This window comes from Antechinus flavipes, chromosome 4, assembly GCF_016432865.1.
Source record: "Antechinus flavipes isolate AdamAnt ecotype Samford, QLD, Australia chromosome 4, AdamAnt_v2, whole genome shotgun sequence".
In the NCBI taxonomy this organism is placed as follows: domain Eukaryota; kingdom Metazoa; phylum Chordata; class Mammalia; order Dasyuromorphia; family Dasyuridae; genus Antechinus; species Antechinus flavipes.
Genome location: NC_067401.1, coordinates 323466361 through 323485629, shown reverse-complemented (window position 1 = coordinate 323485629; position 19269 = coordinate 323466361). Strand labels below are relative to the sequence as shown.

At 33.7% G+C, this 19269-nt stretch overlaps 1 protein-coding gene across 1 annotated transcript in view; it reads right to left on the bottom strand.

The window, feature by feature from the left end:
• Nucleotides 1–4162: 4162 nt before the first annotated feature.
• ARFGEF3 (ARFGEF family member 3) overlaps nucleotides 4163–19269 on the bottom strand; it is a 95346-nt gene continuing 80239 nt past the window's right edge. The window contains exons 25-26 of the mRNA XM_051996739.1: nucleotides 17482–18709; nucleotides 4163–14798 (exon numbers count right to left, since the gene is read on the bottom strand). Coding sequence (XP_051852699.1) covers nucleotides 14607–14798; nucleotides 17482–18709 — 1420 coding nt within the window. The 3' untranslated portion in view covers nucleotides 4163–14606. The remainder of the gene's footprint in view (nucleotides 14799–17481; nucleotides 18710–19269) is intronic.

Here is a 19269-nt window from a genome sequence, read left to right as displayed (position 1 = left end):
AGTTTAAAGAACTCTTGGCCAAGGAATTATAGGAAGAATTTGGTTGTTCAAAACAATATTTACAGTGACAGAATAAAACATTGGTTCCTTTATCCAAATAACAGATACCAAAATGTGCTACAGAAAATAGAATGGGGTAATGAATTAGGATAGATTTCCAAGATTATGATTTTGTATACACATTAAACATAGTCTCATACTGTGAGTAATTTAAATGTTAACAATACTTTCCCTCTAAAATGTTAACTTATGAAATTTATAAAATTTATAAAAAGACATTACACAAGGTATTGTGTAGTACTTCAGGATTAAAAAAAGGATTATAGGATAAAGTTTTCGATAATAGCTCAATTTCTTCATTATTTCTTCCTGATTTCCATGATTTCCCTGGCTTTCTTCAAGTTCCAGATTAATTCCATCTTCCATGAGAACACTGTCCTAATTGTATATACTTCCCTTTTATTGATTATCTCAAATTTACTTTGTGTATTGTACATATATCTAGATTGTACATAGTTGTTCATATGTTGTCTCCCTTAAGACTGTGAGCCCTTAAGAATAAGGGCTATCATATGAAAAGATGCTCCAAATCATTATTAATCAGAGAAATGCAAATTAAGACAACTCTGAGATACCACTATACACCTCTCAGATTGGCTAGAATGACAGGGAAAGATAATATGGAATGTTGGAGGGGATGTGGGAAAACAGGGACACTGATACATTGTTGGTGGAATTGTGAACACATCCAGTCATTCTGGAGAGCAATTTGGAACTATGCTCAAAAAGTTATTGAACTGTGCATACCCTTTGATCCAGCAGTGTTTCTACTGGGCTTATATCCCAAAGAGATACTAAAGAAGGGAAAGGGACCTGTATGTGCCAAAATGTTTGTGGCATCCCTGTTTGTAGTGGCTAGAAGCTGGAAAATAAATGGATGCCCATCAATTGGAGAATGGTTGAGTAAATTGTGGTATATGAACATTATGGAATATTATTGTTCTGTAAGAAATGACCAGCAGGATGAATACAGAGAGGACTGGCGAGACTTACTGATGCTGAGTGAAGTGAGCAGAACTGGGAGATCAGTATACACTTCGACAACGATATTGTATGAGGATGTATTCTGATGGAAGTGGATTTCTTTGACAAAGAGATCTAACTCAGTTTCAATTGATCAAGGATGGACAGAAGCAGCTACACCCAAAGAAAGAACACTGGGAAATGAATATAAACTGCTTGCATTTTTGTTTTTCTTCCCAGGTTATTTATACCTTTGGAATCCAATTCTCCCTGTGCATCAAGAGAACTGTTTGGTTCTGCAAACATATATTGTATCTAGGATATACTGTAACTTATTTAACATGTATAGGACTGCTTGCCATCTGGGGGAGGAGGTGGAGGGAGAGAGGGGAAAAATTGGAACAGAAGTGAGTGTAAGGGATAATGTTGTAAAAAAATTACCCTGGCATGGGTTCTGTCAATAAAAAGTTATTAAAACTAAAAAAAAAAAATAAGAATAAGGGCTATGTTTTGCTTTTCTTTGTATTCCCAGATCTTAGTACTGATACATTTTAGATGCTTAATAAATGCTCATTGACTGACTGATGAAAAAAATTTTTTTTAATACTACAAGGTCTATTTCCAAAGATGATTAGGGAAAAAGGAAAAGAATCTACATATGTTTTAAAATATTTGTAGCAGCTCCCTTTGTGGTGGCAAAGAACTGGAAATTGTGGGTATGCCTGTCATTTTAGGAATGATGAACAAATTGTGATATATGATTGTGATGGAACTCTACTGTGCTATAAGAAATGATGAGCTTAATGATCTTAGAAAAACATGGATAGATTCACATGAAGTAATGAACAAAATGAGCAGAACCAAGAGAATTTTGTATAAGGCAGTGATTCTCAAAGTGTAGTACAGAGAATCCTGGGATCTCTGAAATTTTCAGGAGGTTAACAAATTCAAAATTAGCTTTGATTTCTAATATGGTAATATCTATAAATATAATTCATAAACAGAAATTCTTTGGACATATCCTCAATAATTTTTAATAACATTTAATAATATAAAACAAAAGTTTAAAAACCATTGTTACAAAGTAAGAGACATATTTTTTAAAGAATAATTCTGAGTGAATAAGCTATTTTGACTATTATACCCAAATTAACTACAAATGACATGTGAATGAAGATATTATCTGCATCCAGAGAAAGAACTGATAAATAGAAATATATATAGAATGATTCTACATATATATATATATATATATATATATATATATATATAAACACATATTTTTGTATACACATATTTGTGTCTAATGGTAACCATTTCTAGGACAGGGAGAGAGAAGGAGGGTAGAAAAAAAGAAATGTACAAGATAATTTTATTTTATCTTTAATAAGAATAGCAAGTTATACATAATAGATTGGAAGTTTCATATGCAATCATCTTTTTATTATACTATGTTATGGAAATGCTTAATTTATTTCATAAATTAAGAATTAAATAAAATTTAAAAAAATTTGACTTCACTTCTTATAGCATTTTGGTTTTTTCCTGTTTTTCTGTTTGATCTTATAATTTTCCTACTAATGATAGTTTTTGTTTAGTTCCTTTAAAAATGTCATTATTAAATATTTGAGAATATCTCTCATTGTATTTTGCATTGTTTCTTGCTTTATTTTAATTTTGCAGGTATTTATTTCCTATTTTTTTAACCACTGTTTTTAATTGGCAACTAGTAACAATATTGTTGGCTCAAAGCAAATGTGTATTTTAGTATTAGCTTTGGGGATGTAATTTCAATTTGCTTTTCAGAATGACTGGATCACAGTTCCACTAGCAGTGTATTAATATATCAGTTTCTCTACAGTCTGTCCAATATCTGTCATTTTCATTTTATTTGTCAGTTTTACCAATCAGATGATTGTTAAGGTAGAACCCAAGTCATTATATTTTGCATTTCTCTAATCATTAATTACTTGGAACATTTTTTCATATGATTGTTGATTTTTTCCTCTGAAAACTGTTTGTTTACATCCCTTTACCAATTATTTTTGCTTGAGATTTTAAGTCTTATAAATTATAAACCATATATATATCATCAATTCCCTACATATCTTAGAAGACCATTTTCAGGAAAACTTGTAAGGATTTTTCTCCCCACTTAACTACTTCACTCCTAATTTTAGTTTCATTGGATTTGTTTGGGGAAAATCTTTTAAAATTTCATATAAACAGAATTGTCCATTTTACCTCCTGTGTTCCTATGTTTTTTAATATTATCCTCTATGTTTCAATGATGTCCTCATTTAGAGATTATATTGGCATATGATTTAAGATACTGGTCAGTACTTAGCTTTATAGTACTACTGTGGTTTTCAGACTTTAAAAAAAATCTGGTGACTATCTCTTCCTGTAATCTTTCCTACTTTAGGAATAGGGATGGAAAGAAGGGATGCACTGTCATTTTTGGTGGTAAGAAAAACCCCAATTATGATGCCAGTTAGTGGCCTGGCATAGCATAAAAACGTGGGTTCAAGCCCTGCCTGTAGAACATAATACCTCTGAGACTGTAAGCAAGTCCTCCCAGCAAATCTAAAATTTTCCTATAGTATGAAATAAAGGAAATGCTTAACACTAGAGAAGAGGATGAAAAGGTCATGCTAGGAAAATAACTCACATTTATATAGTGCTTTTAGCGTATTATTTCTCACTATAATTCTGTGAGGTAGACAATAATACAATTAGAATATTATAATTTCCAATTTACAAATAAGTAAAATAGTTCAATCTGGAAATCATGTCTTCAAGCCTTCCAGTCCTTTCCAGTACGAAAGGGCAGAAGAGGAATAATAAATGTTTGTTCATTACTTTACACTTAATGGATTCCATTTATCACCACCTTTTAAGAAATAAGAAATAGAAACAGTGATGTTTTGCTAAGGTCTTTATGTTGTCATGATCAAACAATGGTTTCAAGAACTGATGGTTTTTCCTTGGCTTCACAGAAGTTTGGTTTGTTTGTTTGATTCCTGAGTACCATTTCACAGTAATTCAAGAAAAAAAAAGACATTCTTTTCTTAAGATAAGTTGTTTGAACCAACCACTTTAGCAAACAAATTATTAGTCTCCAAAGGATGTCAGACTCTTTTTTTTTAAATACATTTGCATCTTTATTCTACAACACAAGCAACAGAAATACAATTTCTTTTAAAATAGCTTCCTTTCATAATTTTCAATTTGAACAAAATATACACAAAATACATTTACAAGCTATCTCATAGTGACCTGTTTGACAACAAACAGATAGATAATAACCAAATCAAATGTCCACAGACCAACACAGAGAGCAACTAGGGAGAATGGTTTATTTTTTCCTAAAAATTAGAACAAATGGACTTTGAAATTGATACAGAAGAGATGGAAGGAAAAACCAAATTTTCAGTTTCCTTGTTGAGCTCATATTAAGTCTTTAGGGGAAAGAAAACACTTAAGACTCTGGTGAAAAAATGGCTATGGTTGTACAGATGAGTTAAGAATCACTACAGATGTAAGTAAAAGTTATACTGACATCATCATGGCAACACTATAATTTAGACAATCTGTTTTTGATTTAAAATGCAAAAACAAATTTAGTCTTTGGCATAATGCTAAAAGGGCAGAAAAGACTAATCTTCTTTCCCCAGTTGGGGAAAGAAACATAGGGTGGGGGGGAAGCATATTGTTTACTTTTTAGATCAGAAATTCTTAACTTTTTATTTTGTGTTGTGGACTCCTTTAGTGAACTGGTAAAAGCTATGGATCCCTTTCCAGAATCATGTTTTAAATGCATAAAATAAAATACATAGGATTACAAAGAAAACCAATTATGTTTAAATACACATAAAAATATTTTTAAAAATTTCATAGGCCCCAGAATAATAATCTCTAGGTTTTAGTCAAAATTTATTCAAGAGAGAATGGAGACCTGGGCTGATGATACAAAAAGATGACTAGTTTTACAGCACTGTTATTACAATAAGATGAAATACTGTACATCAAAACAAAATCCCTGACCTATAAGCAAGCTGCTCTATGCCCATGCAATATCCTTCTTTTAAGCCACTAGCAAGCTGGCACATTTATTACTTATAATGAAGCCATAGTATATTAGAGCCATTACTAAATGGATCTTAATTGATAAGGCCTGCCAATTAGAGGGGATTCTCTTTTTCTACTATAAGGAAATAGATGTAACTGAAGCCATTTGGGATACGTTAGAAGAAACACAGGAGAATAGGGTAGCTTGCAAATAACAATGAGGTAGATGTAAACAGACACTGGTAGTTGCAATTTCCATGTTCTTGATTTGTGAAACTTTCAAAGGATAAAGAGAAAGCCTATGAAAAATAACATGACAATATATGATATGCCAATCAATTCAGAGGAGAGGATTTGGGGCTTTTCTGGAGGAGAGGAAGGAAAGTGGTAATATTCTAATCTGATATCACTTGAAGACTTAATGGTTGGTGATTTATAAAATGTAAAATACAAAGTTTCTAACATAACAGAAGGTTAAAATCTATTTTAATTTTTAAAATGATTTTAGTAAGAACAAATTATTTACCTTTGAGTCACATGACAGATTACAAGAATTTGCATCTCTGACATTCTCTCTTTCTCCATCTTTTATATCTGTTCCTTGTTCTCATCAACTATAATCAAATCTAAATAATTCAGAGTAATTAGAGTAAAGAACATTCTGAGTCAGGGAAAAGTATGAAATACAGATTAGTTTATGAAGGGTATGGACTAGATGACCCCTAAAGTTCCTTACAATTCTGAAATTATGTAGTTTTATTACTTGTTGGTTTTTCCAGTAAAGAGCTGTAAGAATTCATTTATTAATAACTATATAAGAACAATGTAACAATTTATATAAGGGACTGGGATTACTAAAGTGCTTTAAAAAGTTTACAATCTTGTTTATTTAAAAAAAAGTAAATAGTATAGTTTGATGGATACTTTATCCTTGTGCTAGAATTATCACAAATTCTAAGTGAGTAAAACTGAATTAATCTATAGGATATAAGTTTTTGAAGGAAGAGACTGCCTCATTTTTGCTTTAGGACTCTAGCACCTAGTACAGTGCCTGGCACATAATAGGAGTTTGATGATTTCTTCATTGATCTAAGTTTTCCACATATTACATTGTATTTTTCCTGCAGATTGTACATAGTATACAGGATCAATCACACCCTGTTTATGGGAGACTGGAGGAAAATGTAATTATTCATGCATCTTAATTGTATTTATATACACTGTGCCTGTGCATATGTACTCTGTGTTTAAAAAAAAAAAAAGTTATCAACTAAATGAATCGACTTGTAATCAAGGGATTGCATGATGATGTCAGCAAGTATCTATTTTGTCAAATTAACAGAAGTGGGCATGAAAACACAGTAACTACTGAAAATAGAATAAGGCAAAAATAGTGAGATGTAGTAGCAAGGTCTTTGACCTTTTAAACTACTACAAAATGGCTAACAAATGACACATCACTTTAACAAGGTAGGTGTGCCATTCGTAAGAGGGGATCCCCCTTGGCTTTAAATAATCTGGTATGACACTGCTCAGAAAACTAGTCAGTCCAAATTCTAAGTTCCAAGGACATATATGAGATTAATCCAAATAGTTCATTTACATAGCACATGTGAGCAAAAGCTGATATTTTAGAGAAAGATTTCAGTTTTGAGCTCAAGAAAGTGAGGATATTTTTGGTGACTCATCTGTGAATTATGTAAAAGAAACAGCATGGAAGAGGGAGAAGAGATTTATCATCAAGATCCTTTACTAAGAAGTAACTAAAGATCTTGTAGGCTTCTATAGAAACAACTCCTTAAGTATGCTTAGACACAATAAATTCAAATACTTTGCTTAAAGTTGAAATTGCGTTCTATAGAAGTTAAAGAATCAACATGAGACAAATTATTACATGTTTTAAAAACAGCATCAAGTTCTCCAAAGACAATGACTTTTAACTGTTTACAGGACATGTACATTCATAGTCTTCTATCCTTTTTAAAAAAAACATCAAAGTACCAGTATATTCAAAATAGAAACCAGAAAGATGTGAGCCAAATGTGGTTGAAGACTCATTGAATTTGAACTCTGTTTTACCTATCAAACTCTTTAGCTCTCTAACTCTTGGTAAATCTGGTTGATTTTTTTTTTTTTTAACAACTAGCACTTATGAATTACTAAAGGAAACTTGATTCTTCAGGGTAATAAACAGATTTCCTTAAAAAATTTGTGGAGGTTCTACAATGAGATGTTATAAGAAATCAGGTTCTTAATATGTACTTCTGTCTTTGTCTTTCTGCCTTACTTCCCCCCTCCCCAAACCCTGAAACATTAAGCAACAGTATAAGGAAATGGCTTAATATAGCTTTCTTTTTAAGTTAAGAAATGATACCATTTTAAAATAAGTTGAGTATTACTGTCTATTAAGTTTCTCAGCAGAGCCATTCTCTGTTTCCTGAAGTAATACTATTTTAAATGCAAACTGTATAAGCATAAAGCCTCACCTTACTGAAATCTTCACCTTACTTCACATGGTAGTTTGTGTACTTCAGTGGCAAATGTAGGCAGGTAATATGTAATGTACCTCTCATCCACTTATAGCATAGAAAGAACAGTGTGTTCTAAGATATTCCCATAGAGAAGGAGGGGAGGGACAAACAATATTGTGGAAAAGGGATAATTATGACTAGAAGCACCTCTTAATTTCACAGACCTTCCACACTGGTCTCCTCTTTTGTGAAAAAGCAAAAATACCAAAATATTGCAACCAAAAGATATCCTTTCTAGCTTAGGATTCTATGACAGCTCCAATTACTTAGAACAGTTAAGTCAGCCAGAGGAGAAATGCAAAAATTTGCATGTTCGTTTCACTATTGATTCATGGTGATATCTTGGATTGCCTGTCTTTACCAGTGTTAACTGGCACCAAAAAAGATATATTGTAAAGAATGAATTTGTCTTTAAAGTTCTCTAGAGGCTTCAGATGGACTACCAAATAAAGTTTAAATTTTCTTGACTGACATTTAAGGTACTTCCTCCATAATCTGGCACAACCTATCTTTCTAAACTTCTTTCATATTAATTCATTCCAATCACTCTGTGCTCCAGCCAAACTCGCCTACTTCCTGCCCCATGACTGTGAACAGTATTTTCTCTCATCCAGACCTTTCTTAAACTATTTTTTTTTTTGCCTGAAATGGCTTCCTTTCCCCATCTTTGCTGGTTAAATTCCTGTTTCTTTTAAAACCCAACTTAAATACCATGTCCTCCATGGATCTTCTTTGATTTCCAGAAATTGGAATCTTCCTTCTTGGACAATACTTTGCTTTGCTCTAAATGCACTTATGTGATATTGTATACTATAGTCTCCTTGGAAGAAAGGGACCTTTCTTAATGATACTCTCTTTTTCCCTTAGCATCTAGCACCATTCTCTATACATAGCATGTGATAAATAAATGTTGATTGGTTAAATGATTGATAAATAAACAACAGCATATGCTTAATTCTTGTTCCTAAAGAGAACATTTAAGTTTCCCAAATTCCTTTTTTTTTTTTTCTAATTTTCCAAATCCTTCTTAAGGATACAAATAGAAAAGACTTGATGGGAGGGAGACAATATAACTTGAGCTACCATAGCTCAGTGAACAATAAAGATTGTTTTTCTGAGTGTTACTCTTTCACTTTCTGCAGAATTGTAAATAAAATATGAGTTTGTTTCATCATATATGCTTGATTTGATTAGTTCCCTAAAATAACACTGAAGGGACTGGTTTCAAGATTAAAGCTTTGTTTTCTGTTTGCTTTAAAAAAAAAAGTATATCATGTTGCCATATGTATTCTTATTGTCTCTCCCAAAAGAATGTCAGTTCTTTAAAGGCATGGATATTTTCCTGTGACAGCATAAATGGTTAATAACTGTACCATTTGATTTATTATGCTGATGTCTAGAAGAACTATGCAGAAGTAAGCAGCAATGCATTGTCTCCATTTTTCTGTAACCTAAAACTCCACAAGATTTCCTACTTCTGTGCCCTCAGTTCAATCTTCCCAAACCCATTTGAATCCTGTTTTTGCCCTCCTTGAAAATTCTCCCAATTCCTTCACTGTTCTTTAGTACTTAATTTGATGACTGTTACTCAACTGATATGAGACTTAAGTTACTTACGTGTATATGGAAAGGAAACTAAAGTTAGATGAGAAAACCTGGACTCAAAGCCTGGCAACAATACTTTCTAGGTGTGAGACCATGGGCAAATTAGTTCCTCTCCTGAAAATTTACTATGTATATCATACAGTAGCTCTAAATAGGGAGCATTATAGGATAATGGAAAGAAAACTGGATTTGAAATCTGAGGACCCTGAATTTGAAATTTGTTAGTTGCTTTCTATATGATCTTGGACAACTCATTTCAACTTTATGATTTCTAAGGTTCCTTTTAGCTCTAAATCCATGTTTTTTGGTCATTTTGTTATTTAATTATTTATTTTGCTGAGGCAATTGGGGTTAAGCATCTTGCTTCAGGGTCACACAGCTAGGAAGTGTTGTGTCTGAGAACAGATTTGAACTCAGGTCCTCCTGACTTCAGGGCTGGTGCTCTATCCACTGCGCTACCTAGCAGCCCTAAATCCATGTTTTTAAGAATCCATTTAAAAAAAGGCAGAGCATTTGGGACTAGAGAGGCAACATTCTTATTGTGTTTTACCTTGGTCAGACTATAGATGTTCAGTTCTAGGAGCCAGACACAATTTTTTTTTTTCTCCAGTGATTAGCTGGAGAGTACCTACAGGAGGGTGACCCAAATGGTGAAAGTTCTTTAGTAATTCACCTCATGTGAGGAACATGTGAAGATGCTGACTAGAAAACAGAAGATTTAAGAGGGACATAATAACTATTTTTCCATTCAAAAGTGAAATGAACTATTTTAGGAAGTATTGACTTCATCATTAGATGAAAAGGTGGATGGTTACATGTTGGAAAAATTAATAATTGACTTTTGTCTATGTGTGGGTTAGATATTGAACAAGAAAATGGCAAAACACTCCGGTATCTTTGCCAAGAAAATCCCATTCAGGGTCACAAAGAGTCAGAGATAACTGGACAACAATATGGGTTGAATGGGATGGCCTCTGAGGTTGTTTACTTCCAATTCTTGAGATTTTATTGTGAGAAAATTACTTTGAATGGCTGAAAGCATTAGAAAATTGTAAGTTTTAATTTTGTTATAATTCCATAAAAAATCTTGTATATGTTTATTTTGGAGGAACAATGATACAAGAAAAAGTTTTTCTTTTTGATTATGAATATTTAAATGGCTACTTATGAGTCACATTATAATTTTCTGGAAAATAAGGAAACCATAGAACCATAGATTTAGAACTAGAAAATACCACAAAGTTCACTATGTACAATTACTTTTTTAAATAAAGAAACTGAAGCCCAGAGAAGTAAATTTCTTAATATAACCATTTAAAGGCTAAAACTCTAAGTAAATCCTTATAAATATTAATTATGATTTAATGGCAACTGCATGAAATCCTTTTACATTGTTTTGGTCAAATTTCATGCTTAAAATCACTTTTAATGTTTTCTTTTAAAACATTTTTTAATATTTCTTAATCTTATTGTTTACAAATCAAGAAGTTTAAAACTATGAAAAACATGATCTCATTTTGCATATGTAGAAGAGAGTTGGAGAAAAAAAAGAATACATGATTTAAGAATTATTTGGGAAGGGAGGTAGTTAGGTAGCAAGTAGTCAGTAAGTATGCATGATCAAACAAAAATTCCAGAAAAGTATAATTCACAAGATTAGATTATCTACCATCAACCTTTCCTTTCCTTGTTATCCATTCTTTCAAAAAAAAATTAGGAAGAATAATTAACAGAAGAAAGGTAGGTTGCTTAGGCCGTAGAATCAGAACTCTCCTTCTCTGCATTTTAGGGTTCTGTCTGATTCAAGAGGTACTTTTTTAAAAGAGGAAAAAAATAGAGGGGAAGCTGCTAGTTTCAAATTCTGAATTTATCTTGAGAGATTTGTGGCCACAGCAAATAAATTAAGCCAGAAAAAAAGAATTAAGGCTCCCTTGCTTAGTGATTTGTTCCTCATCAGGAGTTTTCTTCAAACAGATAGTTCCTTTTTGGACATGTTTTAGACTGGATTCTACTGAACAACTACTAAGATTTCTTGCATCTCATTAGTATTATAGAATAGCTAAGATTTACATTAAGATTTGATAAGAATTTTATAATATTATAACCCCCACAATCTCTCTGGGAAGTTAGGTGCCATTCTTATCACCATTTTACAGATGGGGATATTGAGGCAGAAAGTGACTTTCTCAGGGTCACACACCTAGAAAGGATCTGAGGCTAGATTCAGATACAGGTATTCTAGACTCCAGGGTTTTACAAGGAGGCAGAGATAGTTCAGTCTTCTTTTAAAAAGTACTTATGATGCCACTAATTCCATTTACAAAGTCTAGCACTCAGTAAAATTATAGGTTAATCTTCTGTGAGCTACCTGACTACCTAATGACAATTTATAATTGTTTCTATGGGAAATAGTATCAAACTAATTTATGAATGAATTTTTATAAATTGTTTACAAATTGGGGATGACATAGATTTGCCTTTCTTTATTCTGCAACCGATGACATTACAAACTCTTGTTTCTATTCTAAACTCCCATTTGGTTTTAAGGGTCTGACTTCTTTTAAGTATTTTTGCAAGAAATTTTGTTGTGATTGTTGTTGTTGTTCGCCCTTCATTTTGAAGATGAATATCACAGGATGTTGCCTTGACTTGTGTGTGAACAGGATTTAAATGAGGCAGAGTTGCAGATCATCAGCCCAACTCTCTTCCAGAAATGTAAACAGTTTTTCCAATTTCTGTTAGGTGAGGACTTCAGTTTAGGACCAGTGATGCTGCTTTAATTGTTTGGATTTTTCTTTAAATGAGGAAAATCTCTGCTACAGTCTGGATTATTAAGAGTCATTCTGGGGTCGCTTAGATAGTACAGCTGACCGAGCACTGTTCCTGGAGTCAGGAAGACTTGAAGTCAAATATGGTCTCAGACACCTTATACGTTTTGTCACCCTGGGTAAGTTACTTAATCCAGATTGTCTTGAGTCATTCTCTCTGTATGAGGAAGCAGGCTAATGGCTGAGAAAAACAGATAGTTTTTCTTTTCCTTCTACAATTACAAGAAAGAATTCAATATAATACATTTGCTTGCCAATGATGTGTGTTGTTTATACAGTGTTTCACAACTTGTAGAACACTTGAGGGTTTTCCAAGGAGGAAGCTAAGCTATAAAACAAAATATAGATAACTCAGTTTTCTTTTAAAAAGTACTTATAAAGCCACCAACTGTACTTTACAAAATTTAGGAAATCCAGAGCTTATAAAACTTCAGAAGCCAAACTGAGTTAGGGTCTACCTGATTTGGTGATCTACTTCACAGAATGTCAGAGCTGGAAAGAATCTCCCAAATTAATTAATTCTTGGTTAGTGAAATGATGTAAATTAGTGAGTATATTAACAATGAGTATGAGGAACAAGGATTGTACAACTGAAAAACATTTCCTTCTTCCTTGTGGATGCTACTAGATAGAATAATCTATAATTGTATTGTTTTCCCCTAACTATTGGAGAGAAAAATTCCTTCAAAAATCCACTCAATAAATTTGGGACTTAAAGCTAGTCCTCATCCTTCTAGATAACATACAAGATCATAAAACCCCTCCTTAAAAGAAGAATAATTGGTCTGCCCAAATGGAGAATTTTAGCTATCAAGACTGGATAAAACCCAATAGGAAATCCTTATTATCCCTTGGCAAATAGTTTGTGTTTTAGTTTCAAGAATGATATGACACTCAATTTGAAATATAAGAAGTTGGGAATCAGTGGGTAAAAATCATCATTTGGCCTATAATTATCTTATCTTCTGAAAAAACTTTCCAAGAACTTCATTAAATTAATTTATCAGAAGAATGGCCTATGGTTTTGTGAAATCTAAAATATGTTGCTATTATTAATAGCTATGTCCTAAATTTCTTCTCTTGTAGCATCTAGATGAAGATGAGTATAACCTATGGTTTAACTACCTTTGTCTTATTTACTGGGTTGGTTGATGTATATAATGATCTTGAATACAAAATTTCTCTACTTTCTAAAGAGACATGTCTAACTCACAAATGAACTCAACTACATTAAACATTCAATTTTTGACCTTTGTGATGAAAAATGATCCCCTCATCCCTTAGTTTTTCCAGGTTCAGTGTTACTCAACAACTTCATCTTTTTTAACTACTTGTGTTTAATTTTAGAGCCTTTTAGGGCTCTTCTCAAAAAGAAAAGGCCAGAATAAGACATTTTGAATAAAAAAAAAAAAAGGTTTTTAAAAGAAGATTTAAAACTAATTAAATCACACTTTCCAGTTCTTGTACTCATTTCGGCCCTGAGGTATCATTTTATGAAGGATTTGAAACAACTTCCAAGAATCTTTTCATCCCAGCAGCGAAGGATCACAATTTTCCTTATCTATGCCTCATGCCTTTAAATGTAAGGTGAGATGTATTTAAAAAAATTTTTTTTTCCTAGCTCCTTACCTTCTATTCAGACAAATGGAAAACTGGGTAGTTGAGAATCATTGATTCAAACTGTTTTCCAGCATGTTCTCAAAACATCAGTTATGAAATTAAGTCAAGCAAATCATTCCTAACCATATGACAACTCCTAGGTCTTCTAATAATACTACTCCAATAAATCATTGGATATTGTGAGTATAGAGCCAGGGCTGCTGACATCTCAAACTCTTTCAGGAATGGATCTTTAAATAAAATGGGATATATAAAAACTTGAACTTATTCTCCTTAGTTAAGATGGTACAAATGCTAATAAAGTTTGATTTACAGAGGATTTTCTAATAAGCATATTGATAATCTTTTAAGCATATTTGGCAAAAGTTGTCTTTCTTTTAACAACATCCATGTATCAGCTTCTCTCCCCATCTGATTGACGTGGTGGTCTAGCCCTTCCTACCATGAACATCACCTGCTACTAATTTTCTGAGCATTTGACACCAACCTGACTTACTAATAGGCTTTTTCTTTTTTTGGAAAGGAGTGGTATCCATTGCAATGGTCCCATAGTATATATTCCCATTGAGCTGACAAAGTGCTTTCAAAAGGGCATCCCTTAGATATGACTTTCCTCAACAATCACACGCTGAAGCAATGGATAATAATGTTCAACGTATAGAAAGATGTACTTTAGTGATACAGAAATTCCTAAAGCAACGAGTGAGATCAATGCATCTCACATGGTGGAACATTAGACCAGACATGTGGCTGGCTAAAGGTTGGGTATCCTGAAAGACTTCTTTTCTTGTTGGGTTACTGTCTCCAAATGTACAGGCTCCTTCTCCTAAGTGATAAAGGGGGAGTTGGGACACTGCTGTCAACCAGATTTTTGGCATACCTTTAACCCTCATTATTTTCTTCTCCTAACTTATGGAATGTGTTTCTTCTATATGATAATGTCATAGACTCGGCCCACTCTTCCGAGCCATTCCCTTACAGCTTGGCGAACACGATTATCAGTCACATGACAAGTCAGTTGGCTGATACAAGGGAATACTGCTGGCTGGAGGGCAATAAACGTCTGATCTGGCAAGATCTGAATCTGATTGAGAACTGTTAGCACCATGTTGGTCCATGCCTGAAAAAAAAATTAAAAATATTTAGTATTCTTCATCATTATGTTATTTTTATGTTCAAGTTTGATTATCATGGTGAGTTCTCAAGTTGTAGATCTATAATTAGTTTTTCTTTAAAACAAAAATGACATTTTATAATGGAGTAGGTAAAGAAGGCATCAAACAGGCTAAAAGAGAGGCACATTTTAAAACACTTACAATTATGAGCTTCAAGGAAAAAGTGGCAATAAGAAAACCCTAAGACAAAATCTATGCAATGATATAACTGATGAACAAATTACTATCCCCCCATACATTTTATTTAAAAATTTTTTTCAGCCAACTTGCCATCTACCTTGATGTTGAAAACATCTCTTTTACTATACACCTCGAAGATAATTTTCCTTAAGGAGACTGAAGGCACTGGTTGAAGAGAGATTAGAATTCTTTTTCATTGCCCCTCACAAAAGTGAACTACTTCTAATGGGATGAAAGAATAGACAGAAGAGGAGGACAAAAAGGGAGATGATCATGGTAAATTCTTTACCTCTAGAGCTCCCTAAAGAGAAATATGTTCCCTCTGAATGTAAAAACTTTGTTGTCCCTGAGTTGCTTTATTAGAAAATAACTACCTGTCACAGGTATCAAAGGTCCTGTGTATGGGAAGGGGGCAGAAAGAAGGGATGGTGGTATCATGGTTATCCATGTATAGGCTGGATAAGATATCCTCTGAAATCTGTTTTAACTCTGAATTTTAAACTGTTTATTTTATAAGAGAGTTAGAAGAAATTCATACTTCAACACTTCAAGGATCTGTGGTTTTATCAGGAAAAACACTTCTTTCACTAGTCATATCATAAGCCCATTATAATTTAGGAGATGGTCTTTGGGACAGTTAGATAACTCAGTGGAGAGAGGGCTGCGCCTGGAGAAGGGAAAACCTGTATTCAGATCCAGCATAACTGTGCGACCCTGGGCAAGTCACTTAAGTTTCATTTACCTTCAATCCACTGGAGAAGTGGTAAAATATTCTAGTATCTCTGCCAAGAAAACCCCATGAATAGTATGGCCAATGGAATTATGAAGAACAGGACCACAACTGAACAAATGTTGAAAATATTCTTCAGTTTATGTGATGAGACCCTAAGCTAGTCCAAGTCTTAGGAAATATTTGCCTCATCCATCAGAGTTCTCTTAACATCCTTTCTGAATTCTCTGATTCCATAGTTTCTATGGATCCAAGGTAAGGTATTCCATATGGATTGGGATTTTTCAACAATACTTGAATGAAAACAATTTTAACCAATATTAACTATTGTGATATTTCAATATATTTTATTAAAAGCTAACATTTTTAATTTTACCACTCGTAAAATAGCTCCATAAGACTCCTAGGATTTCTAATATTCTATTGCTTTAAATCTGTAAAGAACAAAGGAATAGCCAAATTTCTGGATGACTGAAATATTCTCTTCCCTTTATTTTTATGACATGATTCATTTCTGGTTATCTTTGCACATCTAAGTAGGCAAGAGGAGAGAAGAGGGAGAAAAGAGGGGCTTGATCCTTTCTTATCTCATCTTCTACAGCAAATTGTCTCCCTCATCATCCTCACTTTATTCTTTTCAGTTTTTCCCTGTGCTTCTCTGCTGTCTACATTTCTCCCCATCCTTAAACCCCCATACACTGTATCACTATGTTAAATTTGTTCTAATGCAGCCAACATAACAAACTAAATTCTCAGTTCAAGTTGAAGTTTAAATTCTAAATCTATAATATCACTCCTTTACAGTAATAATGATACTCATGTTTTCTGTAGCATTGTCTCCATTACTTTCTAGCTGTGTGACTTTGGGGGGGAATCATTTACCTTTTTGGGTTTCAATTTCCTCAGTTACAAAATGAGGAGGTTAGAGTAGATTGCCCCTAAAGTTTCTTTCCACTTTAAATCTAGATAATCTTATAAACTCATTTCATCTTCACAACTCAGTGAGGTATTATTGCTATTATAACATAATAATAACATAGGTATTTATTTACTATTTAGCTATTATAATAATACAATAAATAGCTATTTATTTACAGATAAAGAAACTAAGGTAGATAGTAGTTAAATGACTTCCTTGTGGTCACACAAAATTAATAAATATATAAGCTAACTATGAATTATATCCTCTTGATTCCAATTCTAGCACATTCTCAATTATGACTTTCTGCTTTTTTGATACTAAACAATTATTTCTGTTATGAAAACTTTTAAAAGTTTTTCATTTTTTTGACATAAGTTCTTAACTTGGGGTCTGTGAACTTATATTTTGATAACTGAATTTCATATAATTGATTTCCCATGTCTTTTGTTTTATGCATTTAAAAAAAATTTTCAAGAGAAAGGATTCCCTAGACTTCTAAAGGGGTCCATGACACAATAAAGGTTAAGAAACCTTGTTTTACAAGAATATATTCTGAGTCTCCCTGACAAAGTGTTAAGATCAAGCCCTGATATTATGCCAGAATTGTGTCAACACCATCTTCTTATATTAAAAAAAAATTCTGCTATGTCTACTCCAATCAGAATATTAAATTTAATTCCTCAACTTTGGCCATATTTCAAAAGACAACATATTTCCTTGAGTCCAAAAGAAATCATCTTATATTTCGTTCTCTGCCTCCCATCCCTATTGTACTTCTTCAGGTGACAGACCTTACCTGGATCTGGGCTTCGGCATCTCTCACAGATATACTCAGAGTGCTCACTGTCGAGCCAGAGCGGGGCCTCTTCTCTTGCCTCAGAATCTCTGGACCAGCACTGAAGGAATGCCTCATTTGGCCCTGATCTATCAGATGTTGTGGACGCTGGAGGAGAGGTGAATCTGGTCCCCTGGATCCCAATTGCTCTCCTTTTTTCTCCACCTTGATGTCTTTGGCAAATGGAACTAGGTTATGTTGCTGTTGCTTCCTTTTCTTGTACTCAGTCATCAGTTTTGAAATAGTTTTGTCGGTGGCCATGGTATAGATCTTGTTTCCTGCACTCTCCCACCACTCTTTCTTCCTGCTTTGATCTTTTCTCTCCCCTTTGGGGCTGGGAGGTAGCTCTGACATATCTCCAATGTTTCCCTTTGGGGGCATGCCATCGGCCACATGGTCTCTTAACTGACTTCGGTCATCCTCAGATGGTGTATCCTTCCCTGAAAACCCTCCTGTGGATGGAGTAGAGGATTCAGATTGGAAAGAGGGGAGAATGAAGAAAGGATCATTCTTGAAGGTAGGAGGTTCCTCCACATTATTCTCTAGATCTAAGTGCATCTGGATGTAATTATTGCACAGTTCCATGCAAAGTTTATGAAGTCTTTTCACTAACCATACCCAGTCTGCATTGCTGACAGGCTGGACACTCAAAGAAGGTATCCTAGCCCGCCACTGTCTCTTCTCCTTCCCTCGTGGAGGGCTGACTTGGGCTGTTTCCTCAAAAATATCTTCATCTTCTGATGAACACTGCTGGGAAGAATCTGTACTTCTTTCATCATCTTCAAAAAGGACTTTCTTAACCTGCTCAGCAGTGATACTCTCCTGGTTGGTCAAGACAGCACAGACTAGGGCATGAAAATAGATGTTAAAGCTCATTGCAGACTGGCGGTACAGATTGGCTGCCCCTCCAATGCCTGACACTTTCTTCAGTAGACATTTCAACCCTGGGCTGGTGTCAAACTCTCTGGCTGTTCTATAGGAGTCTAACAGCAAGTCAAAGATGACAGCCAAGTTCTGCATGGAGATATACCTGAGGAAACCAGCTAACTTGTTTTCTGGCACTTGAACTGTCTTCTCTTCTCCTTGTTGGGAGGGGCCTTTGACAAACTCTTCTAACAAGATGTCATATAAGTTCTGGAGCAGCACTTGATGAGACAATAAACTCACCACAATTTCCCTGAAAGAGACACTTCAAAGGAAAAGGAAAAAAAAAAAAAAAGGAATTAGCAGTCCATTCATCTCTTATAAAGGACTTCCATATGACTCAGATGCATTATGGACCTTGTAATAATTGAGACCATTAGCTACATTTTAATGCTTTCCTTTCGATATTATGACTTTTAAAATGTCTAAATTCATTCTAATGAACTTTAATGGCATTCTAGACACACAAGATTTTATTTAGAAGTTGGAGGATTAACATAAACCATGATACTGAATAACAATTATCATCAGTGTCTTGGGAAGCTAATAAAACTGCTCATTTTAACTAATAATTTATAGCAGCAACTCAGAATATTGTACACCTGAGACCATGCCACAGACACAGTAACAACTGTCACAATTTACTCTTACATTACAGCAAAAATCATTGGTTAGTTCTATTGATCTTCTTTCAAACCTTTTACTCTGAGTGTATACACCCACATCCACACTCACACACAATATCAATCAACAAGCATTAATGCTTTCTATGTGCTAGGTGTTAAGAATCTAAGTACAAAGAATGAAACAATCCCTATTCTCAAG